We start from the raw sequence: 27779 nt of genomic DNA on the forward strand, positions 1-27779 counted from the left end.
ATAGCTGTCCCTCAACCCTCCAAGATCCCCCCACAGTTCCCCAATAGCTGTCCCTCAACCCTCCAAGATCCCCCCCACAGTTCCCCAATAGCTGTCCCTCACTACAGAGAAAAAAGGAAAAGACAGAAGAAAACAGCAAACAACAATGCAAAAAATAAAAAGATAGCCCTGTTTGCTGAAAGATGTAGGGGTGGTATACAGAAGAAGCCCTATTTGTCTATATTATGGCAAGAACAGCTCAAATAAGCATAAAGAAATGACAGTCCATCATTACTTTAACACATGAAGGTCAATGCGGAAACTTTCAAGAACTTTGAAAGATTCTTCAAGTGCAGTCGCAAAAACCATCCATCGCTATGATGAAGCTGGCTCTCATGAGGATTGCCACAGGAAAGGAAGACCCATAGTTACCTCTGCTGCAGAAGATAAGTTCATTAGAGTTAACTGTGAAGACAACACAACTATGCCTAGGAGATGGTTTGAGATTAATCGGACTGCAGAGTGAAAGAAATGCAGCCAACAAGTGCTCAGCATATGTGGGAACTCCTTCAAGACTGTTGGAAAAGCATTCCAGGTGAAGCTGGTTGAGGGACTGCAAAGAGTGTGAAAAGCTGTCATCAAGGCAAAGGGTGGCTACTTTGAAGGATTTCAAATATAAAATATATTTTATGTTTAACACTTTATTGGTTACTACATGATTCCATATGAGTTATTTCATAGTTGTGTTCTCTTCACTATTATTCTACAATGTAGACAATAGTTAAAATAAAGAAAAAACAGAATTGTAGGTGTGTCCAAACAATTGACCGGTACTGAATATGCATTGTGGAGGAGAACTGATCCTAGATCTGTTCAAAGGCATAACATCTACAGCAGGAACAACTGTCTATGTTAGAGAGCATATACAGTGAGGGAAAAAAGTATTTGATCCCCTGCTGATTTTGTATGTTTGCACACTGACAAAGAAATGATCAGTCTATAATTTTAACGGTAGGTTTATTTGAACAGTGAGAGACAGAATAACAACAAAAAAATCCAGAAAAACGCATGTCAAAAATGTTATAAATTGATTTGCATTTTAATGAGGGAAATAAGTATTGAACTAAGGCCTTGCCATTTCAGATATTTTTTAAAAGATTGGGGAATTTTTTACTATTAGGAAATAATATGTGATGTTTTACTAGTACCTCAGCCAGCATTGTGAATGATTAGGAAATAATATGTCATGTTTTACTAGTACCTCAGCCAGCATTGTGAATGATTAGGAAATAATATGTCATGTTTTACTCGTACCTCAGCCATTATTGTGAATGGTTAGGAAATAATATGTCATGTTTTACTCGTACCTCAGCCAGCATTATGAATGGTTAGGAAATAATATTTCAGAATTGGGAATGGTGTCTAATGCAGTGACATACTAGACCATGGTAGTAAATTAATACTTAGCTGTTTTTAGTCATGCATGAAAGGTCTGGGGTGGTTCTGTGGTTATAAGTTACTGACCTTGGAATACATTTCTGGCCATGCTGGCAGGGTCTGAATCAAACCCAATGTCTACCTGGCACACTGACAGGGTCTGAATCAAACCCAATGTCCACCTGGTACACTGGCAGGGTCTGAATCAAACCCAATGTCCACCTGGTACACTGGCAGGGTCTGAATCAAACCCAATGTCCACCTGGCACACTGGCAGGGTCTGAATCAAACCCAATGTCCACCTGGTACACTGGCAGGGTCTGAATCAACCCAATGTCCACCTGGTACACTGGCAGGGTCTGAATCAAACCCAATGTCCACCTGGTACACTGACAGGGTCTGAATCAAACCCAATGTCCACCTGGTACACGGGCAGGGTCTGAATCAACCCAATGTCCACCTGGTACACTGACAGGGTCTGAATCAAACCCAATATCCACCTGGTACACTGGCAGGGTCTGAATCAAACCCAATGGCCACCTGGCACACTGGCAGGGTCTGAATCAACCCAATGTCCACCTGGTACACTGACAGGGTCTGAATCAAACCCAATGTCCACCTGGTACACTGGCAGGGTCTGAATCAAACCCAATGTCCACATGGTACACTGGCAGGGTCTGAATCAAACCCAATGTCCACCTGGTACACTGGCAGGGTCTGAATCAAACCCAATGTCCACCTGGTACACTGGCAGGGTCTGAATCAAACCCAATGTCCACCTGGTACACTGGCAGGGTCTGAATCAAACCCAATGTCCACCTGGTACACTGGCAGGGTCTGAATCAACCCAATGTCCACCTTGTACACTGACAGGGCCTGAATCAACCCAATGTTAAGGGGAGGGAAGATTGGTCAAGAGGGTGATGATTATTGTTGTTCTACTGCCTGATTGTTATGCAACAACACTGTTTACAAAAGCTTTGTTAAATCTGCACAAAAGTTTTCAGCTGTGCTAACATAATTGCAAAAGGGTTTTCTAATGATCAATTAGCCTTTTAAAATGATAAACTTGGATTAGCTAACACAACGTGCCATTGGAACACAGGAGTGATGGTTGCTGATAATGGGCCTATGTACACCTATGTAGATATTCCATAAAAAATCTGCTGTTTTCAGCTACAATAGTCATTTACAATATTAACAATGTCTACACTGTGTTTCAGATCAATTTGATGTTATTTTAATGGAAAATCTTTTTGATTTTCTTTCAAAAACAAGGACATTTCTAAGTGACCCCAAACTTTTGGTGACATGATGTATTGTTACACCATGTAGGAGCAGTATAGACCTAGTCTGTTCATTATATACATCTACATGATGTATTGTTACACCATGTAGGAGCAGTATAGACCTAGTCTGTTCATTATATATATCTACATGATGTATTGTTACACCATGTAGCAGCAGTATAGACCTAGTCTGTTCATTATATACATCTACATGATGTATTGTTACACCATGTAGGAGCAGTATAGACCAAGTCTGTTCATTATATACATCTACATGATGTATTGTTACACCATGTAGGAGCAGTATAGACCTAGTCTGTTCATTATATACATCTACATGATGTATTGTTACACCATGTAGGAGCAGTATAGACCTAGTCTGTTCATTATATACATCTACATGATGTATTGTTACACCATGTAGGAGCAGTATAGACCTAGTCAGTTCATTATATACATATACATGATGTATTGTTATACCATGTAGGAGCAGTATAGACCTAGTCTGTTCATTATATACATCTACATGATGTATTGTTACACCATGTAGGAGCAGTATAGACCTAGTCTGTTCATTATATACATCTACATGATGTATTGTTACACCATGTAGGAGCAGTATAGACCTAGTCTGTTCATTATATACATCTACATGATGTATTGTTACACCATGTAGGAGCAGTATAGACCTACAGTAGCTGGCTACTTATTTATATGTTGTTTGACTGAATGAAACTGCCTTAAAAGTGCTGTAGTAAACATTTTTTTTCTCACTAATCAATCATCACATTCCTGTCTTTGTATGTCTCAATATAAAAGTATTATTTAGTTAAATCCATTTAAAATAATCTTTGTCTGAAAATAAAATGTGATCCTCAACTGCGTTTCCCTCCAGTCAGCAGACGGCGATGTGCGTCTTTCAGGCGATGCTGCAGCGTGACGTATAATCTAGTGGACGTTTCTTCATAAACAGCTCGTCAACCACCTCGGTAGCTTGCTAGCCAACATAGCCGAAACATTCAACCTATTTATACGCTTTCGGTCTATATTAGCTACTGTGTTTTAGACACACTTCTGTCGTATCTTCTTGTTAACCTATTTAATTTAATATTACGTTATTGTTTATTAGTCAGCTATAGTAGCTGGCTGGTTAAGTTAGCATTAGCCTAGTCGCTAATGATAGCTAGCTAGCTAGCTAACATCCCCGAACATGAGCTCCCTAAACTACTCCCCTCCTGTTAAAGAAGAGGAGGTCTGCTGGACGGAGAAAGAAGCTCTGGGGCTGAACATTGTCTGAAAGAGGAGAAGGAAGAGGAGGATGTTACAGTAAAACAAGAAGTAGAGGGTGAGGCTGTTACAGTGAAAGAAGAAGAGAAAGACGTTTCAGTTAAACAAGAGGAAGAAGAGGATGATGCTGTTTTTGGAGTGAAGAAGGAAGGAGAGATTACTGTCACATTGAAAGATGAAGAGGAGGAGACAGGAGGTCTGATTAACACCAGTAAGTACCACCTTCAATTAGTTTTTAACAGTGGATATTCGGAGTTGGCTCGTCAATACCTCTTCAACGGAGGGCCCTGGGATGATGACTGATATGTCTAGAATCAGACGACGTAGAGAACAAGCTACCCCTTGTTTTCTCCGTTCCGTTTCCAAAAAGTGACTTAACATATATATTTGAGGAGGGTCTATCTGCTGACCGCAGACTGGGGGTCACGGCATGTAGTGATTTTAATGTAGTGATGTTTTACTACACACCGTGACCCCCAATAGAGCCATGTGAGAGTTGGGTTGGCTACACCAAAGATATTATGGATATACTGACAAGATGTCTCTCTGTCCTAACAAGGGGAGTCGTTGTCCACAAAGCTGCACTGTGGGTTGTCTCGCTCCCGCCTATCCTGTCTTTGGATTGGTGGATACATCTTATTATTGTAATCTATTGTTTATATTCTATGAGGGTTGTTGACGTCAACCGCCTGTATTCAATGGAGAGAGATGCTAAGCTACTAGCATGAATATGCATAGCGATCTGGAGACAACTCCTATAGTGTTTTATCAAAGTTGTCGGTATGTCACGTGTCCACATAACAACTTAATCATTACGAAACTTCTGTTAGATCAAGTAAACCTCACGTAGCAAATAAGCCATTCATTTTGTTGTTGACCAAATTCAACACTTTCCACATTGGGTTGATAATTGTTTCCACTTGGATACAACCAACTGTAACCTACTGGCATAACCTAGAGAGATGTAACCTACTGGCATGACCTAGAGAGATACAACCTACTGTAACCTACTGGCATGACCTAGAGAGATACAACCTACTGTAATCTACTGGCATGACCTAGAGAGTTACAACCTACTGTAACCTACTGGCATGACCTAGAGAGTTGTAACCTACTGGCATGACCTAGAGAGATACAACCTACTGTAATCTACTGGCATGACCTAGAGAGATACAACCTACTGTAACCTACTGGCATGACCTAGAGAGTTACAACCTACTGTAACCTACTGGCATGACCTAGAGAGATACAACCTACTGTAACTTAGTGGCCTGACCTAGAGAGATACAACCTACTGTAACCTACTGGCATGACCTAGAGAGATACAACCTACTGTAACCTACTGGCATGACCTAGAGAGATACAACCTACTGTAACCTACTGGCATGACCTACAGAGATACAACCTACTGTAGCCTACTGGCATGACCTAGAGAGTTACAACCTACTGTAACCTACTGGCATGACCTACAAAGATACAACCTACTGTAGCCTACTGGCATGACCTAGAGAGTTACAACCTACTGTAACCTACTGGCATGACCTAGAGAGATACAACCTACTGTAACCTATTGGCATGACCTAGAGAGTTACAACCTACTGTAACCTACTGGCATGTCCTAGAGAGATACAATCTACTGTAACCTACTGGCATGACCTAGAGAGTTACAACCTACTGTAGTCTACTGGCATGACCTAGAGAGATACAACCTACTGTAACCTACTGGCATGACCTAGAGAGATACAACCTACTGTAACCTACTGGCATGACCTAGAGAGATACAACCTACTGTAACCTACTGGCATGACCTAGAGAGTTACAACCTACTGTAACCTACTGGCATGACCTAGAGAGATACAACCTACTGTAGCCTACTGCCATGACCTAGAGAGTTACAACTTACTGTAACCTACTGGCATGACCTAGAGAGTTACAACCTACTGTAACCTACTGGCATGACCTAGAGAGATACAACCTACTGTAACCTACTGGCATGACCTAGAGAGATACAACCTACTGTAACCTACTGGCATAACCTAGAGAGATACAACCTACTGTAACCTAGTGGCCTGACCTAGAGAGATACAACCTACTGTAACCTACTGGCATGACCTAGAGAGTTACAACTTACTGTAACCTACTGGCATGACCTAGAGAGATACAACCTACTGTAGCCTACTGGCATGACCTAGAGAGTTACAATCTACTGTAGCCTACTGGCATGACCTAGAGAAATACAACCCACTGTAACCTACTGGCTTGACCTAGAGAGCTAAAGTTTTAAAATTCCTGTATTTTAAATGAATATTTTCCAGTAGTAATGATAATTTGTATCTTCCTATCCACATATTGGATCCCTCTTCTTTGTCATCCACTCTACACCAATAACAGACAACTACTGTGGGACTCCCAATCATTCAGCCTGGATTCGAACCAGGGACTGTAGTGACGCCTCTTGTACTGAGATGCAGTGGCTTAGACCCCTGCATCCGTGTGTGTGTTAACTATTTAACTGTACTAGAATGCTTAAAAGGCCGCTAAAAGTTTTAATATCGGTTATCGGTATCATTTTTTGGGGCAAGGAAAATATTGGATATCGGTATTGGCCAAAAATGTAATATCGGTTTTAGGATATTGCGGTGAGAAAATCCCTCTAAGCTCACACAGCTCTCCTGCACCTTTATCAGATCAGCAGTGATTCTCGTCAGCCTCCAGAGAGGTAGTCAGGTGTAAAGTGCTGCAATCATCATGGTGTGTAACTGTTGTTTTGAGTGAGGCCATAACAAGCACAGTCTCGTTTCACAGATTAGTTCAATCTGCTTTGAACGTATCAGAAACCTCTTGTATTCAGGTCTGAATCGTAGCCACGACCTCAGTTGAAATGAAAACTATCTCCGAGCATAGTAGCTTGATGGCCTCGAATGTTCATTTTAGCCCCCAGACAAAACCACACACACGGGCAAAGTGCAAGTCTCTGGGCTTTCAGTCTCAGGAGAGGGCAGTGATGAAACTGGGTCTTGTAGGCCGGGTTCATCAAACTAATATTTGAAAATATATGTTTTACTGCTAATTTCACATACATTTTAAGAATACTGCTGCAGCAAACAGAAAACACATTGGGTTTTTACAGAAATGTTTGATGATTGACTAGGAATGCCTTGGTGACCACTGTTTTTTACACTGGCTATTATTTTAATGAACTCCCCCAAACAAGATCCAATCTGAACCAATCATAGACTTATATGTTTCACCAGTTTGGCCACACAGTACAGCACAGGAGACAACTAAGTAACTAGATACTCTGTTTGTCTTTGACAGGAGAGAGACCAGACTCTCCCTCTGACAGCGGGAAGAGTCCTTCAGGGGAATCAGACCCAGGGAAGAGTCCTTCAGGGGAATCAGCAGAATCAGGCCCAGAGATGCCCAAAGCAACAGGAGGACATCATCACTGCTCCCACTGTGGAAAGAGTTTTACCAAGTTAGGGAACCTGAATAGGCATGAGAGGACACACACAGGAGAAAAACCTTTCCAATGCTCCCAGTGTGGAAAGAGTTTTAACGAATTAGGGTACCTATTAATACATAAGAGAATACACTCTGGAGAGAAGCCTTACCATTGCTCCAAATGCGGAATGACTTTTACCTGGTTAGGGAGCCTGAAAACACACGAGAGAATTCACACTGGAGAAAATCCTTTCCAATGTTCACACTGTGGAAAGAATTTTACCCAGTTAGGGAACCTAAATCGGCACAAGAGGACACACACAGGAGAGAAGCCTTATCACTGTTCCCAGTGTGGAAAGGGTTTTAGGGGTTTAATGAGCCTGAAACAGCATGAGAGGACACACACAGGAGATAAGCCTTATCACTGTTCCCACTGTGGAAAGAGTTTTAGGGGTTTAATGAGCCTGAAACGGCATGAGAGGACACACACAGGAGAGAAGCCTTACCAATGCACCATATGTGGAAAGAGATTTACCCTGTTAAAGTCCATAAAATTACATGGAAGAATACATACGGGAGAGAAGCCTTATCAATGTTCCCAATGTGGAAAGAATTTTAGGGGTTTAGTGAACCTGAAACAGCATGAGAGGACACACCCACAAGAAAAGCCCTACCAATGCTCCCTGTGTGGAAAGACTTTTACCAAGTTAGAGGGCCTGACTAGGCATGAGAGGACACACACAGGAGGGGATAAGACCTACCACTGCTCCCTGTGTGGAAAGAGATTTAACCGGTTAAGGCATCTGAATAAGCATGAAAGAATACATACACAGGAGGAGAAGACATACCACTGCTCTCATTGTGGAAAGACATTTTCCCAGTCAGAGGACCTGAAAGCACATGAGAGAATAGAGAGACTGTGTTCTGACTTATGCTTTTGACAAAGAATTAGTGTTTTTGTTTATACCACGTGAAATCATATTGTTTATATGAAGTCTTCAACAAAATAGGTTTACTTAAAAAAAAATGTTTGTTTCATTTCTAAAATGAGATTAAACAAATTATGTACATTGATGTATTGGATACAAGTGTAAAGCCTTAAATGTTCATTTGATGACTGGGATTTTTGAAAATGTTAATTATTATATAAATAATGTGATGGAAATTCTAACCAGAAAGGGAAAGAGAGACTGTAGATTCTTCAAATACCTTATTTTATGATAAGAATTCCAATTGTGGAGCAGTTAACAATCACACAACAGGTGCAACAGCCAAGAGCCCAACGAACAAGAGGTCTCCGCTTCTAGAATCTTTGTCTACGTGGCAGTTTAGCAGGTGTGTGACATCATGATGGGAACATAGTGTACAAACAAGTGATGACGCCAGTTTTGTTGCTCCTTTCTGCTGATAGAATTGTCACTGCTGCTCAAGCTAGTCTCTGTTCTCTTCATATCTCCACACGGCTTTGCCCTTGAAAGATACGAAAAGAACAGGATGGACCAAAAACTGGTCTCTCTCTGACGGCCCTTTGTCTTTGGCCGCGCGACCAAGTTACTCAGAAACAGGAGAGGAGAAACACTGGTTTCTTCCAACATGAGAGAAACAGACAGAGGAAATGTACAGGTTTAAGGCTCATACAGAGCAGGTGCATAACAAAGTTACATTTTCCACAATAGTAAGTAAGTAGCCTTGCAGGAGCCTTGGCTTGTCTGATCCAGAACAGCTCATAGTAACAGGAACCTTGGCTTGTCTGATCCAGAACAGCTCATAGTAACAGGAACCTTGGCTTGTCTGATCCAGAACAGCTCATAGTAACAGGAACCTTGGCTTGTCTGATCCAGAACAGCTCATAGTAACAGGAGCCTTGGCTTGTCTGATCCAGAACAGCTCATAGTAACAGGAACCTTGGCTTGTCTGATCCAGAACAGCTCATAGTAACAGGAACCTACTTCCCCTGGACAGGACTCTAGTCTATAGATCCTCTTAATTTTTCACTGCTGCTCTTTAATTATTTTGTTATCTTTATTTCTCATTTGTATTTTTTGAAGTTATTATTATTTATTTATTTATTTAACTGCATTGTTGGTTAGGGCTTGTAAGTATTTCACTGTAAGGTGTTGTATTCAGTGCATGTGACATAAGATTTGATTTGATAGTCTATTAAGTTGTTATATAGATTAATGGAATTTTGCATTTCTTGATTCCAACCTTGAAACCTCTTGAATTGGATTTGATATATGATTTGAATATTGCTAAATTAATTTGATTGGATACATTTGCAGATAAACATATTGGCACCGTTGCACTTTTCTTAAATAATGACCCATTTCTTCTAAAATAAGTTGAAACTGATGGTCTCCACACCTTATAGAATTTTCAAGATTGCAGAACCAATACATTTTTTGTTAACTTAAGTTTACATTCGGCTAATTCAGCCGCACCCATTGCTGACAGGTGTATAAAATTGAGCACACAGCCATGCAATCTCCACAGTAAAACATTGGCAGTAGAATGGCCTTACTGAAGAGCACAGTTTCACGTGGCACAGTTTCTCACTTTCAACGTGGCACAGTCATAGGATGCCACCTTTCCAACAAGTCAGTTTGTCTAGTTTCTGCCCTGCTTGAGCTGCCCCGGTCAACTGTAAGTGATGTTATTGTGAAGTGGAAACGTCTAGGAGCAACAATGGCTCAGCCGCGAAGTGGTAGGCCACACAAGCTCACAGAACGGGACCGCTGAGTGCTGAAGCGTGTAGCATGTAAAAACCGTCTGTCCTCAGTTGCAACACTCACTACCAAGTTCCAAACTGCCTCTGGAAGCAACGTCAGCACAAGAACTGTTCGTCGGGAGCTTCTTGACTATCTTCACATTACACACACACAGCAGCCTAGCCTGAAAATATTTTTGATATCTCGGATTGTTCTGACAAATATTTCCAGGCTCCGCTGGCATGGAATCTCCCAGGATAAACATCCATGCTCTCCTCCCGGAGGTTATGACAACACAACATCAAACACCGTAAATACACAACTTGATGCAACCACATGAAAAGGTTGGGAACATGTTTTCATTGGCCAGTGAGTGGTTAAGCCCTCGCCACAGCTACAACTTATTGATCAGAATTCCTGCTGTAAAAATAGCTACATTATTTCTGACACCCACAACTCAACTGCACCATGCGAGTTTGATAAGATTTATGTTTGGTTTGTTAAAATAGAATCTTTAGTCTTGGTTCCCTGCATTTTAAAACATTTCTTTACTTTTGATATTGAATACTGCATTGTTGTTGAGGAAGAGCTTGCAGGGGCGTTTATACTATTGGTAAAACGTGGATAACCACGCTAGCTTCGCTCTCGTGTGGTGCTAGCAAGTATAATAGGTAGTGCTAGGTATCAACAGCCTCCTGAGTGGTGCTAGAAAGTATTATAGGTAGTGCTAGGTATCAACAGCCTCCCGAGTGGTGCTAACAAGCATAATAGGTAGTGCTAGGTACCAACAGCCTCCTGAGTGGTGCTAGCAAGTATAATAGGTAGTGCTAGGTACCAACAGCCTCCTGAGTGGTGCTAACAAGTATAATAGGTAGTGCTAGGTACCAACAGCCTCCTGAGTGGTGCTAACAAGTATAATAGGAAGTGCTAGGTACCAACAGCCCCCCGAGTGGCACAGCTCTGCATCGCACTACAGATCCGGGTTCGATCCCGGGCTGTGTTGCAGCCGGCCGCAACCGGGAGACCCATGAGGCGGCACACAATTGGCCCAGCGTCGTCCGGGATGGGGGAGGGTTTGGCCGGCTTGGATGTCCTTGTCCCAACGTGCTCTAGCGACTCCTTGTGGCGGCCGGGCGCATGCACCCTGACTTCGGTCGCCAGCTGGACGGTGTTTCCTCCGACACATTGGTGTGGCTGGCTTCCAGGTTAAGTGAGCAGTGTGTTAAGAAGCAGTGCGGCTTGGCACGGTCGTGTTTCGGAGGATGCATGGCTCTCAACCTTCACCTCTCCCGAGTCAGTACGGGAGTTGCAGTGAAGGGACAAACTGGGGAGAAAAAGGGGTAAAATGTACCCCAAAAAAATTACTGTTCAGCTTTCCCCAACTTTGGTCCTGCCCTGTTCACGCTCCCTCGCCCATGCTCGTGTCACCCACTTTGCTTCTCTTCATTGAATGGGGCTCTGTTGTTTCATAGGCCCCAATGGAACTTGTCAAGACATACCTTACAGTGAGGGGAAAAAAGTATTTGATCCCCTGCTGATTTTGTACGTTTGCCCACTGACAAATAAATTTAATGGTAGGTTTATTTGAACAGTGAGAGACAGAATAACAAAAAATATCCAGAAAAACGCATGTCAAAAATGTTATAAATTGATTTGCATTTTAATGAGGGAAATAAGTATTTGACACCCTCTCAATCAGAAAGATTTCTGGCTCTCAGGTGTCTTTTATACAGGTAACGAGCTGAGATGAGGAGCACACTCTTAAAGGGAGTGCTCCTAAACTCAGCTTGTTACCTGTATAAAAGACACCTGTCCACAGAAGCAATCAATCAATCAGATTCCAAACTCTCAACCATGGCCAAGACCAAAGAGCTCTCCAAGGATGTCAGGGACAAGATTGTAGACCTACACAAGGCTGGAATGGGCTACAAGACCATCGCCAAGCAGCTTGGTGAGAAGGTGACAACAGTTGGTGCGATTATTCGCAAATGGAAGAAACACAAAAGAACTGTCAATCTCCCTCGGCCTGGGGCTACATGCAAGATCTCACCTCGTGGAGTTGCAATGATCATGAGAACGGTGAGGAATCAGCCCAGAACTACACGGGAGGATCTTGTCAATGATCTCAAGGCAGCTGGGACCATAGTCACCAAGAAAACAATTGGTAACACACTACGCCGTGAAGGACTGAAATCCTGCAGCGCCCGCAAGGTCCCCCTGCTCAAGAAAGCACATCTACATGCCCGTCTGAAGTTTGCCAATGAACATCTGAATGATTCAGAGGACAACTGGGTGAAAGTGTTGTGGTCAGATGAGATCAAAATGGAGCTCTTTGGCATCAACTCAACTCGCCGTGTTTGGAGGAGGAGGAATGCTGCCTATGACCCCAAGAACACCATCCCCACGGTCAAACATGGAGGTGGAAACATTATGCTTTGGGGGTGTTTTTCTGCTAAGGGGACAGGACAACCTCACCGCATCAAAGGGACGGTGGATGGGGCCATGTACCGTCAAATCTTGGGTGAGAACCTCTGTAGCTCTCTTCACGACAACAGACACAGGTTGGTTCCTTGAAACCGGCGTTTATTGCCTTGCACGTCTTTTTCTCCGATGCATCTACGTCACGCCGTGAGAACTATATGTTTGAATGAACACAGTAACGTTGATAAATTATACAGTACTGAAACAAAGGAATACAAATGGCGCTCGGCGCAACAATACAAATGGCGATTGGCGCGACTATAAACAAAGATCTATAGGTTGAACAAAATACCTCGTTGGCTGCTTGTCCAGAAAAGAGGTTATTGAATCCTTAAAGTCCCTTGAAAGTCCCTTTACTGTCTTTCTTAGCCTCTGCCATCAACAATTATGACTCAGACTAAGATCTGCTTAAGTTAAATTGCACACAGTCAATTAACAAATTCCGTAGCAATAACAACAGAGAACGTTAGTTCCGGGATGGAACATAAAAACACAAACAATGGCCTAACGTTAATTTACCTGTTACATCACATTTAAATTCTTATCTATACATCAATAAATCATTTATTTATTTACTACATCAAATAAACCTTGAATTATGTATTAATCATGCATCGTGAACACAGCATCTATGTAACACCACTTACACCAGATATACTACATCCATAACTAGTGGTTTCCTCATTACCAGATATACTACATCCATAACTACTGGTTTCCTCATTACCAGATATACTACATCCATAACTAGTGGTTTCCTCATTACCAGATATACTACATCCATAACTAGTGGTTTCCTCATTACCAGATATACTACATCCATAACTAGTGGTTTCCTCATTACCAGATATACTACATCCATAACTAGTGGTTTCCTCATTACCAGATATACTACATCCATAACTAGTGGTTTCCTCATTACCAGATATACTACATCCATAACTAGTGGTTTCCTCATTACTAGATATACTACATCCATAACTAGTGGTTTCCTCATTACCAGATATACTACATCCATAACTAGTGGTTTCCTCATTACCAGATATACTACATCCATAACTAGTGGTTTCCTCATTACCAGATATACTACATCCATAACTAGTGGTTTCTTCATTACCAGATATACTATATCCATAACTAGCGGTTTCCTCATTACCAGATATACTACATCCATAACTAGCGGTTTCCTCATTACCAGATATACTACATCCATAACTAGTGGTTTCCTCATTACCAGATATACTACATCCATAACTAGTGGTTTCCTCATTACCAGATATACTACATCCATAACTAGTGGTTTCCTCATTACCAGATATACTACATCCATAACTAGTGGTTTCCTCATTACCAGATATACTACATCCATAACTAGTGGTTTCCTCATTACCAGATATACTACATCCATAACTAGTGGTTTCCTCATTACCAGATATACTACATCCATAACTAGTGGTTTCCTCATTAGCAGATATACTACATCCATAACTAGTGGTTTCCTCATTACCAGATATACTACATCCATAACTAGTGGTTTCCTCATTACCAGATATACTACATCCATAACTAGTGGTTTCCTCATCACCAGATATACTACATCCATAACTAGTGGTTTCCTCATTACCAGATATACTACATCCATAACTAGTGGTTTCCTCATTACCAGATATACTACATCCATAACTAGTGGTTTCCTCATTACCAGATATACTACATCCATAACTAGTGGTTTCCTCATTACCAGATATACTACATCCATAACTAGTGGTTTCCTCATTACCAGATATACTACATCCATAACTAGTGGTTTCCTCATTACCAGATATACTACATCCATAACTAGTGGTTTCCTCATTACCAGATATACTACATCCATAACTAGTGGTTTCCTCATTACCAGATATACTACATCCATAACCAGTGGTTTCCTCATTAGCAGATATACTACATCCATAACTAGTGGTTTCCTTATTAGCAGATATACTACATCCATAAATAGTGGTTTCCTCATTACCAGATATACTACATCCATAACTAGTGGTTTCCTCATTACCAGATATACTACATCCATAACTAGTGGTTTCCTCATTACCAGATATACTACATCCATAACCAGTGGTTTCCTCATTAGCAGATATACTACATCCATAACTAGTGGTTTCCTCATTACCAGATATACTACATCCATAACTAGTGGTTTCCTCATTACCAGATATACTACATCCATAACTAGTGGTTTCCTCATTACCAGATATACTACATCCATAACTAGTGGTTTCCTCATTAGCAGATATACTACATCCATAACTAGCGGTTTCCTCATTACCAGATATACTACATCCATAACTAGTGGTTTCCTCATTAGCAGATATACTACATCCATAACTAGCGGTTTCCTCATTACCAGATATACTACATCCATAACTAGTGGTTTCCTCATTAGCATGGAGGAGTTTCTACAATCAAATTGTGTGCGCATCGCCCTTATAGTTGAAACACAGAAAGGGGCCTATATTGGAGACCAAAAGTCGTCTGGCACACTGCTTATAGTTTCAACAACATGAATAACTTATTTCTAGCCTACAATCATCGATGTTACTACTAATGTGAGAACAAGACAAAATATGACTGTTCTTGCTCATTTTAAGACAAATGTCAAATAATCATTACATTCATTACAGACGTCAATTGTTGTACAACATCATGGCTACGCTGTTGGCATCACCTTTTACAGTGGATTTCCGCCGTTGTGGGCCTCCATCTGTCTGACTTTGTTGTTCACACAGGAGAGAGACGTGACTATCGTGGATCCTCTGGGGAGCCTCAACAACCTCATGATGCTGACAAGGCAGAGAAGGGTCTCTCCAGATTAGAACACCTCAAGAAACACCTGCAGAGATCCACAGGGAAGAGAACTCACCGCTGCTCTGACTGTGGGAAGAGATTCACCTCCTCAGCAGGCATTAAAATTCATCAGAGAATCCACACAGGAGAGAAACCTTTTACCTGTACTCAATGTGGGAATAGTTTTACTACATCTGACCATCTGACTCTACACCAGAGAAAACACACAGGAGAGAAATCATATAGCTGTGATCAATGTGGGAAGAGTTTTACTACATCTAACTATCTGACTATACACCATAGAACACACACAGGAGAGAAACCTTATAGCTGTGATCAATTTGGGAAGAGTTTTACTGCATCTAGCTATCTAACTATACACCAGAGAACACACACAGGAGATAAACCTTATAGCTGTGATCAATGTGGGAAGAGTTTTACTACATCTAGCTATCTGACTATACACCAGAGAACACACACAGTAGATAAACCTTATAGCTCTGACCAGAGATAATCTGATTTAAAGATCTCTGATCAAATATTAGAAATCAAATCAAATTTATTTGTTACATACACATGGTTAGCAGGTGTTAATGCAAGTGTAACGAAATGCTTGTGCTTCTAAAATACATACATGAAGGAGTTGTTTCATGATTTCAATTAATTAATGTCACAATACAGAATGTTTAACATTGTAGTAGGAGTATTTTAATGATGTCACAATGTAGAACCCTGAACGTTTGTCCCCTGTTCTATTGATTTCAACATGATATGGATATTAGCCTCAGGGGGAAAATCCAGGCTCTGAATTGGAAGAGTACTATTTATGAGTTTTAACAAAAAGTGACAAAAAAAAGAGTTGTGTACCACGTTACCACGTTGGTGACCCATTTGAATCAAAATGCAACACTTCAAAATGTAGCAATCTGTTTTCTACAAATTGTCCTCTAACCAGTGATGTACACATTATTCCCAGATTCCGTGTGGTGTTTGAGCTGTTAGTTTTAACAAGACGTGCAACCTCATCTCCCTCCTCTCGCACAAATGATTTTAGCAGGATATCGATGAGTGATGACAAATAAGTGTTGTGTTCCTTTGTTCAGCGACCCCTACATTTAAATGTATCACTCCAAAATGTAGCTGACTGTCTTCTGCAGGTTGTCCTCTAACCAGTGAGGTGAAATATATCTCCCATTTCCATGTGTTTATTTTAGTTGTTAGTTTCAACAGCACGTACAACCTGATTTCCCCCCTAATCGATATCAGTGATTTATTGCTACTTGTCAAAACATCAGCGTTTCTGGTGCTTGGTCAGTTTATAAGGTGCTTGTTTAAAAAATACAAGTAATATGATTATTATGGCTGATGTTTGTGTATATTGCACATTTTATGTTTAGGTTTTCAATATATCACAAACTGTTTCTGCATATTGGTTATTGATTTGGACATGTTAAAACTGTGTTTTGACATTGGGGCTATCCCGCCTAGCAAAATATGTAGTTTTGCTAAAATACTCAAACAACTTCATTTCAACATACTTGCAGCCTATACACATGGACGCAGTATAATAAATTGGTCTATAATCAATTTTATTAACAATCTGACATCACTCCAGTATTTCCTGACAACATTCAAGTGCTAATTGTCTTTATTCCACTACTGAAGAAGCATGACCCAAATCACCTCATATTTCAAACATTCAACCTGACAAAAGATACATTTTTATTATTTCATGCCTCACCATTAAGTTAATTATTGCCAACAGATATTAACAAAGGGGTGTATATTTCGTTTTGATATTTCATATTTACAATTCATTTAACATTTAGTAATAATTATTAATTATGCAACCGACTGACAATTTTTGGGTACAATTATATTGACATTGTTGCCCTGCTTTTAGAATATCAGGGTTCATTCTCAGATGTGCCAACCCAAATGTACTAGAGCATGACATTGGGGACTGGGCCCCGATCCAACAACATGCCTATCTAGTGAACCCTGAAAAGAGAGAGAAGCTCTGCAGTGAGGTGGAAAGTTACTACGGATATTGCAGGAGTTTCCTCTTGAAATCAGACATGTCTGTGGTAAGGACAACTTGGTTGCTGATTGTCTCAAGGGTGGGCAGTCAAAAAGATTTGTGTTTTGCATTTAGCCAGTGAGTTACCATGGATCGCAATTTATTTTGACTGCATGTTTTTCCGTATTGCAGATGAGTTTTGTTTGGGCTCGTTCCAAGGGGACGAGAGTTCTAGAAGCTAGTGAGTTTTAGGAAGACGAGAGTTCTAGAAGCTGGATAGTTTTAGGAAGACGAGAGTTCTAGAAGCTAGTGAGTTTTAGGAAGAAAAGAGTTCTAGAAGCTAGTGGGTTTTAGGAAGACGAGAGTTCTAGAAGCTAGTGGGATTTAGGATTCTATAGAAAGAAAAAGGAGAAACAAATAATCCTATTGTATATTATTATTTAGAAATACGTGTTTTTCTTGTTTTTAATTGTTGACATCCAGTAGACACCATGTTTATATTGGTGAAGGTGAAGCATTGTAGTTGATTATAATGTGAAATGGAAGTTGTTTTCTGTTGGTGGTGAGCAAACTTGTCCATCAAAAATATAGGATATATTGGTTGTCTTAAGGGGGAAGGTGTTACAGGCTTTGGTTTTTCCATTTATGTTTTGAGGTTGGACTTTAGCACGTCTAGCTCGTTAGCACGTCTAGCTCGTTAGCACGTCTAGCTCGTTAGCACGTCTAGCTCGTTAGCACGTCTAGCTCGTTAGCACGTCTAGCTCGTTAGCACGTCTAGCTCGTTAGCACGTCTAGCTCGTTAGCACGTCTAGCTCGTTAGCACGTAGGACGCATTGATTGGTGTCACCTCGTTAGTCAGTATGTGTTACACCTGTGCTGGCTTGTCCATCTCGTTAGTGGGAAGGTGTTTCACCTGAGCTGACACCCCCATAGTGTCTTTCAGAGCCCCTCCTAAAAACAAGTTATATTTTGGGTTGAATATAGCATCATATTGTTATTTTAATCAATGGCAGTTCCTTAGAATGCTCATTAGTTGTCATTCTTCTGTTTTTTATCCTTGTATTTGTGTACTAAATATTTATGTTTACTTTCATTGTTTTTTCCTGTGAAGCCATTGTGTTGCATCCATGTCTGACAAGTCTGTATAAATAAAGCTTGATTTTATTTGAACACATTGTAAAACAAATTTACCCAATGACTGACCAATCAACAAACTCTTGGTCCATCTTAGTATGAAAAACAGATCAATCCCACTTTTCCAGCCTGCTGAAGGCGTGGTGGAGTGGTAAACACCACCCCCGGCTCTACCAGGGGCTTGAGGTGGTCTCCCACAGCTCTGGTTATGTCATGTTCTGTGGCATTGCTGTTCCATTTCTTGACTGCCCCTGCAACACAGAAAGAAAGAAATACATTTAGTCATATTAAATAAAACACTCAATGTAATAGATATGTAGCATCTATGGCCTCAAATACACTTGGCATCTAAATGTGACTTCTGTCATCTGATCACTCCAAGCTGCATTAGGTTCAGATCTACCAGGATGGGCCTTTGACATAGTCTGGACACAGTCAGGCCACTGATTATGCATAAGCAATGTAAAGAGATGGGGTGAATGAGTGGGGAAAAGTACATTTTACACAAATTACCTTCATAATAAATCAAATGTTGTTGGTCACATACAGGTGTTCAGCAGATGTTATTGCAGGTGTAGCGAAAGGCTTGTCCTTCTAGTTCCCACAGTGCAGCAATATCTAACAATTAATATCTAACAATTTCACAACAAATACCTAATACACACAAATCTAAGGTAAGGAATGGAATTAGGAATATATAAATATATGGATAAACAATGTCAGAGCAGCATAGACTGAGATACAGTTTATACATATGAGATGAGAAATGATATGTAAACATTATTAAAGTGACTAGTGTTCCATTTATTAAAGTGGCCAATGATGTCAAGTCTATATGTAGGCTGCAGTCTCTCTGTGCTGTTTAACAGTCTGATGGCCTTGAGATAGAAGCTGTTTTTCAGTCTTTCGGTCCCAGCTTTGATGCACCTGTACTGATCTCGCCTTCTGAATGATAGCGGGTGAACAGGCAGTGGCTCGGGTAATAACAAAGAACATGTATGTATGCCTGGGGGGAAATTCACTTTCATACAGCCAAAAGTGGTGAGAAATTACAGCAATACCAGTGGACAATTTGCACTAATGTAAATAAACATAGATGGAACATGTTCCCTTTTGCTGACGTGATGAACCACTAAGGGGACATAAATATTTACCATCTAAACCATGTGTGACCTCTCACCTCTCTGGCTGTAGAAGTGTTCTTCCTAACCAGTCCCTCAACAGCTCTCTGACTGAGCTCCACCCTCACTGGGTCTTCAGAGGAGAGGAAGGCTGAGGAGGGATGGAAGGATGAATGGATCAGTCAGTCAATAAAGTGTAGAGCTGCTGTCTATGCTGTCTGACAAAATCACTATTTTAGTAGTTCATTAAAGTAAATTAGGCTTTATGACTGCTGAATACCAACTATCAATCACTTAGATCATGTATTTCCAGGTAGAGATACATCCTTGGGACGTCCCTAGCCCGTTGAAGTTAACATTTAAAATGGTTAAGGTAGGGGTTAAGGTTAGGGTTTAGGGTAGAGGTAGAGATGTCCCAAGGATCCCAGATAGCATTGACCATTGTGCATTCTTCTGTCTCTTACATAGCAGGTGATGGGTTCTGACTTCTGAACTTGAAAATATGAAATATCCTTATTATGTGAAATTGAATGAAACAATAATATATGTTGATGCTAATATGATGTACAATATTCCATGATGTTTCTATATGATAACAATACAGTAATATATTTAATATGATGTACAATATTCCATGATGTTTCTATATGATAACAATACAGTAATATATTTAATATGATGTACAATATCCCATGATGTTTCTATATGATAACAATAGAGTAATATATTTAATGATGTACAATATTCCATGGTGTTTCTATATGATAACAATAGAGTAATATATTTAATATGACATATACTATTTTTTTAAAGTTTCTTCAAAGAACTTGTTAGAAAGTGGGTTCATCGAGGAACCTCCGTTGTTGCTGGACTTCTTCCGGGAACTTCGCAATTACAACTGAAAACGATGGTGACAAGTTTGGATGCGACAACAGTTAAAAAGGTTAAGTTGGGTTGATGTTTGGCTCTGAATATGTCTCGAAATCATTTATTATAATAATATAACATACTAATAATGAATAACGAAGACAATGATGGTTTTCTGTGAATATCTTCCATAACGTTACTATAGTTAATGAACGTAAATATTAGAAAGCCGGGTTTGACCGTCGGCGTTGTATGAGCTACAGTACAGTACCGTTAGCTAGCTAGCTAACGTTATGTCCTAACTAGGCACAACTAGGTTTGGATTATTTCCTCAACTATATTCTTTCCCATATATTGTATATCGTTTCCATAAAGCCAACAACAGCTCTTATTCCTTCCCTTTCTCTAATGTATTTTGTAATAAAATTAGCAAGTGTAGTAAGATCATTTCTTTACTTTACTAGGACTGGAGACCACAGCAGCCATTCTGCTCTTGCCCAACCTCTTCAATGAGGACCCGAGTGGCCTTTATGTCCGTGACAAGGTATGTCTATACACCAATCATCTGTTTCTTCATAAACATAGGTGTACATGCTTATATACAACTACAGCTGAACATTTGTTATGTTCTTTGTTAATTGTATATTAATATTTTCTTACTTTTGTTGACACAGATTTCACCGCTCTTCACTCCTTTACTGCACATCGGTGGAAATCCATTTCACCATGAGAGTGAAATCCCGCTGGCCTTTGATGGGGAGAACATCCAGGCCCTCGAGGACGTCCCCATGGGACTTGGGGCTCTGCTACGACTGTAAGTTTTATTTTATCTAGAGCAGTTCTCACTTTTGTGATAATGAACTAGCTAGCTTCGTTAACTAACTAACTAACTAACTAAGGACGGTGATCTGTCCTGCTTCTCACTTATCTCATCTACCCCCCCCCCCCCCCCCCGAATTCAGGCCTCAAATGTACGGAGATTTGTTTTATTTCAATTAAGGTACCCGGACGTTTTATAGTTTCATCGTTAGAGCAACTTACCCTAAACTGGACACACTCCCATCAGTTTCTGAGACAACTGCCCAGACTTTATAGACAGTTTAATAACGCTTAAAGCTCATCTTTATCAAATTATCCATTAAAGATACCAACTCAAAACCTACGTTCGTCTACATATGGGTTGTTTAAATGGTATCTAATTATATTCCCAGTATTACTTCATCAAATCTCTAGTAATCATTATACACACATACAATTCATCATATTTTCATATATTCACAGAATCCATATAAAATGTAAGAAATTCTCAGGTAGTCACGACAACCATTCCATTTGCTTTTTCAAGGACTCTCCACAGCTACGAAGCAGCTCTCCAAACCTACTCCCAGCAGAACAAAAAATAAACTTTTGTTTCCCGGACAATGACCATGGGATCCTCAACGGTTCTCTAACCTCCCAGAGACCACGGCAAAATCAAGCCTCCCAGGAACTATAGACCTTCCACTGCTTTCTAAAATATCATTATTTATTATCCACATTTCAATCATCTGATTAAGAATATTTCTATATGTTACTATCCAGACGACAGATTAAGACTCATTTCCACAGTCAAACAACTCTCATATCACTTTCACACAACTTCCATATCACAGCCACACAATGCTATTCTCAAACATACCTAATCAATTAGTTGTTTTTCAACAATATTTTAACCTGCAGGAATATTTTCACATTTCTATCTCATGGTTAGTTCCTAGAATAATGCAACACATACATTTACATCTTTCAATACGTCTAAAATGGGGTCCAGGTTTAAAACAATTACAGGTTTAAAACAATTACAGGTGCACCTTACTATCTTATACTATATCATACATGGTCTTAACTAGTAAACACAGATTATAGTTTCCATCCAGTTCACACAGATAGCTGACTCGGCCTCAGATTCTACTGACTGGGCCCTGTTTACACCTCCACACAGGAATACACACTAAGCCTACTGACTGGGCCCTGTTTACACCTCCACACAGGAATACACACTTAGCCTACTGACTGGGCCCTGATTACACCTCCAAGGTGCCCCCCCCCCCCCCCCCCCCCCACACACACACACAGGAATACACACTCTGAGCCTGCACTTGCATGTTTTGCTCACCTCATTCTTTTAAAAAAAACTAGGTTTGAGTTGTGGTATCCACTCAGATTAAAGGTGGGTTCATCTGCGCTGTTCCCGAAGTGTGGTCTCCCTCAGATCCCAAGTTAGAGGGATCCCTCGTGCACCATTTACCCAGGTCATCAGGAGCCAGGTCATTTACCCAGGTCGTCAGGAGCCAGGTCATTTACCCAGGTCGTCAGTCACCAAGTCAAGATTCACGTTCCCATCGCCAAATGTGGTTGTTAATTTCTTTAATATCAAATGAGACAAACTTATCACACAAGTCAGAGTTATACTTAAACTAAATCTTTATTCACTTAATAATAAGGGAGCAGGTCAATACAACACACACACATATAAAGTGAATCAATTGAGTGCTCTATGATAATGATGGCTGGTCGACGAATCACCCCCAGATGATTCATTGAGAGCCATGAGACAAAAGTACCAAGGTCTTTTGCACCCCTTTCAACCTACATGACAAACAACAGATGTATAGAACGGGTCACAAGGTTAAGATTTGTATGAAAGATACTTATAATTCTCAGCAGACAGTATCTGCTGTAAAAACAGTACTCTGTGTAGAGACCAGGGTCTGGCCCTGAGGTCATCTCTCCCTGGTACCATATAGAACAGAAACATTAACTCATGTTCTGGAATGCAGTCTCTTTAGGTTTTATCACCCAAAAGACATTGTAAATCTCCTGTCAGTGTTTTCTCCCAGAGGCCCATCCTCAGTAGAACACAGACACAATAGTTCTAAGAACCCTCTATTCTGTTGCATAAAACAACCATTTGATGCAATAAAAGTATTATAACAATGTTTCAGTTTTGCTCTCAGTGTCCACTGGAAGTTGACTAGTAACAACAACTGGGACATAAAATACACCCACCATGAGACCCACTAAATCTGCCCAAGAAGAGGAAAACAAAAGAAAAACCCACACCAAACTTAAAGACAGGAAGCAAACCAAAAAGGTGGAGCAACTAAAGGTGTTGACTCTCCACATGTATAAAGACAACTGGAGCACTGGGCCAGACACTCTTAAATAGAACCTGGACCAGCTCAGGTGAAACACCTTCCCACTAACGAGATGGACAAGCCAGCACAGGTGTAACACATACTGACTAACGAGGTGACACCAATCAGTGCGTCCTACGTGCTAACGAGCTAGACGGGCTAACGAGCTAGACGGGCTAACGAGCTAGACGTGCTAACGAGCTAGACGAGCTAACGGAGCTAGACGTGCTAACGAGCTAGACGTGCTAACGAGCTAGACGTGCTAACGAGCTAGACGGGCTAACGAGCTAGACGAGCTAACGGAGCTAGACGCCCTAATGAGCTAGACGCGCTAACGAGCTAGACGTGCTAACGGAGCTAGACGTGCTAACGAGCTAGACGTGCTAACGAGCTAGACGTGCTAACGAGCTAGATGCTAGAGCTAAAGTCCAACCTCAAAACATAAATGGAAAAACCAAAGCCTGTAACACCTTTCCCCCTTAAGACAACAAATATTTCCTATATTTTTGATGGACAAGTTTGCTCACCACCAACAGAAAACAACTTCCATTTCACATTATAATCAACTACAATGATTCACCTTCACCAATATAAACATGGTGTCTACTGGCTGTCAACAATTAAAAACACGCATTTAAATAATAATATACAATCGTATTATTTTTTTCTTTATATAGAATCCTAAAACTCACTAGCTTCTAGAACTCTCGTCCCCTTGGAAGGAACCCAAAAATAAACTCAAATCAAATTGTATTAGTCACGTGATAATAAGAGATAAAACTCATCTCCAACACGGAATATATTGGCGATATATTGAAAACCTAAACATTTTGAAGTGTTGCATTTTGATTCAAGTTTTATTAAATCTCATAAATAGTACTCTTATAAATAGTAAATCTTCCATTTCAGAGCCTGGATTTTCCCCCTGAGGCTAATATCCATATCATGTTGAAATCAATAGAACAGGGGACAAACGTTTAGGGTTCTACATTGTGACATCATTAAAATACTCACTCTACAATGTTTAAACAATCTACATTGTGACATCATTCAAATACTCATTCTACAATGTTAAAACATTCTACATTCTGACATTATTTAATCGATATCATGAAATAACTCCTTCATGTATTTTCTGATGTTTAATCAGAGATCTTTTATCAGAGTATCTCTTCCCACATTGATCACAGCCATGAGGTTTCTCTCCTGTGTGTGTTCTCTGGTGAATAGTTAGACAGCTAGATGTAGTAAAACTCTTCCCACATTGATCACAGCTAAAAGGTTTCTCTCCAGTGTGTATTCTCTGGTGTGATTTCAGGGTTTGTAGGTCAATAAAACTCTTCCCACATTGATCACAGCCATAAGGTTTCTCTCCTGTGTGTGTTCTCTGGTGTATAGTTAGACAGCTAGATGAAGTAAAACTCTTCCCACATTGATCACAGCTATAAGGTTTCTCTCCTGTGTGTCCCCGCTGGTGTACTATCAGGTTGCTTAGCTGAGTAAAACTCTTCCCACATTGATTACAGCCATAAGGTTTCTCTCCAGTGTGTATTCTCTGGTGTGATTTCAGGGTTTGTAGCAGAATAAATCTCTTCCCACATTGATCACAGCCGTAAGGTTTCTCTCCTGTGTGTGTTCTCTGGTGTATTGTTAGATAGCTAGATGTAGTAAAACTTTTCCCACATTGATCACAGCCGTAAGGTTTCTCTCCTGTGTGAATTCTTTGATGTATTTTAAGGTTTGATGAAGAGTTGAATCTTTTCCCACAGTCAGAGCAGCAGTGAGATTTCTTCCCTGTGGGTCTCTGCTGGTGTTTCTTGAGTAGTTCTGATCTGGAGAGACTCTTCTCTGCCTCTTCAGCATCATGATGTTGTTGAGGCTCCCCAGAGGATCCACGATAGTCCCGTCTCTCTCCTGTGTGAACAACAAAGTCAGACAGATGGTTAAAGGCCCACAACAGCAGAAATCCACTGTTTATTTGAGGTAAAGGGTGATGCCCAGAGCATACCAATGAAGCTGTACAACAATTGACGTCTGTTAAATTTGAAAATTAAGACAGTCAAGATAGCAACAATAGTCAGATTTAGTCTTGTTTTCACAGAAGTAACATCGATGAATGTAGGCTAGAAATAAGTTATTCAAGTTGTTAAAATCCTAAGCAGTGTGCCAGACGACTTTTGGTCTCCAATAAAGGCCTTTATCTGTATTTGCTAAAATTGCAGCACGAGGGCAAAGCACACACAATATGGTTGCAGAAACTCCTCCCTGCTAATGAGGAAACCACTAGTTATGGATGTAGTATATCTGGTAATGAGGAAACCACTAGTTATGGATGTAGTATATCTGGTAATGAGGAAACCACTAGTTATGGATGTAGTATATCTGCTAATGAGGAAACCACTAGTTATGGATGTAGTATATCTGGTAATGAGGAAACCACTAGTTATGGATGTAGTATATCTGGTAATGAGGAAACCACTAGTTATGGATGTAGTATATCTGGTGATGAGGAAACCGATAGTTATGGATGTAGTATATCTGGTAATGAGGAAACCACTAGTTATGGATGTAGTATATCTGGTAATGAGGAAACCACTAGTTATGGATGTAGTATATCTGGTAATGAGGAAACCACTAGTTATGGATGTAGTATATCTGGTAATGAGGAAACCACTAGTTATGGATGTAGTATATCTGCTAATGAGGAAACCACTAGTTATGGATGTAGTATATCTGGTAATGAGGAAACCACTAGTTATGGATGTAGTATATCTGGTAATGAGGAAACCACTAGTTATGGATGTAGAATATCTGGTAATGAGGAAACCACTAGTTATGGATGTAGTATATCTGGTAATGAGGAAACCACTAGTTATGGATGTAGTATATCTGGTAATGAGGAAACCACTAGTTATGGATGTAGTATATCTGGTAATGAGGAAACCACTAGTTATGGATGTAGTATATCTGGTAATGAGGAAACCACTAGTTATGGATGTAGAATATCTGGTAATGAGGAAACCACTAGTTATGGATGTAGTATATCTGGTAATGAGGAAACCACTAGTTATGGATGTAGTATATCTGGTAATGAGGAAACCACTAGTTATGAATGTATTATATCTGGTAATGAGGAAACCACTAGTTATGGATGTAGTATATCTGGTAATGAGGAAACCACGAGTTATGGATGTAGTATATCTGGTAATGAGGAAACCACTAGTTATGGATGTAGTATATCTGGTAATGAGGAAACCACTAGTTATGGATGTAGTATATCTGGTGATGAGGAAACCACTAGTTATGGATGTAGTATATCTGGTAATGAGGAAACCACTAGTTATGGATGTAGTATATCTGGTAATGAGGAAACCACTAGTTATGGATGTAGTATATCTGGTAATGAGGAAACCACTAGTTATGGATGTAGTATATCTGGTAATGAGGAAACCACTAGTTATGGATGTAGTATATCTGCTAATGAGGAAACCACTAGTTATGGATGTAGTATATCTGCTAATGAGGAAACCACTAGTTATGGATGTAGTATATCTGGTAATGAGGAAACCACTAGTTATGGATGTAGTATATCTGGTAATGAGGAAACCACTAGTTATGGATGTAGTATATCTGGTAATGAGGAAACCACTAGTTATGGATGTAGTATTTCTGGTAATGAGGAAACCACTAGTTATGGATGTAGTATATCTGCTAATGAGGAAACCACTAGTTATGGATGTAGTATATCTAGTAATGAGGAAACCACTAGTTATGGATGTAGTATATCTGGTAATGAGGAAACCACTAGTTATGGATGTAGTATATCTGGTAATGAGGAAACCACTAGTTATGGATGTAGTATATCTGGTAATGAGGAAACCACTAGTTATGGATGTAGTATATCTGGTAATGAGGAAACCGCTAGTTATGGATGTAGTATATCTGGTAATGAGGAAACCACTAGTTATGGATGTAGTATATCTGCTAATGAG

The 27779-nt window shown here is 40.2% G+C and overlaps 1 protein-coding gene across 1 annotated transcript in view; it reads right to left on the minus strand.

The window, feature by feature from the left end:
- The window catches only part of LOC115186574 (zinc finger protein 271-like), a gene marked incomplete at both ends in the record, with an annotated part of 30283 nt that extends 4686 nt beyond the window's left edge, over positions 1–25597 (minus strand). Inside the window, one exon of the mRNA XM_029746165.1 lies at positions 24942–25597. Within this exon, the coding sequence (XP_029602025.1) occupies positions 24942–25597 (656 nt within the window). The remainder of the gene's footprint in view (positions 1–24941) is intronic.
- Between the last annotated feature and the right edge of the window lie 2182 nt (positions 25598–27779).

Source organism: Salmo trutta, unplaced genomic scaffold (assembly GCF_901001165.1).
Source record: "Salmo trutta unplaced genomic scaffold, fSalTru1.1, whole genome shotgun sequence".
Lineage (NCBI taxonomy): Eukaryota > Metazoa > Chordata > Actinopteri > Salmoniformes > Salmonidae > Salmo > Salmo trutta.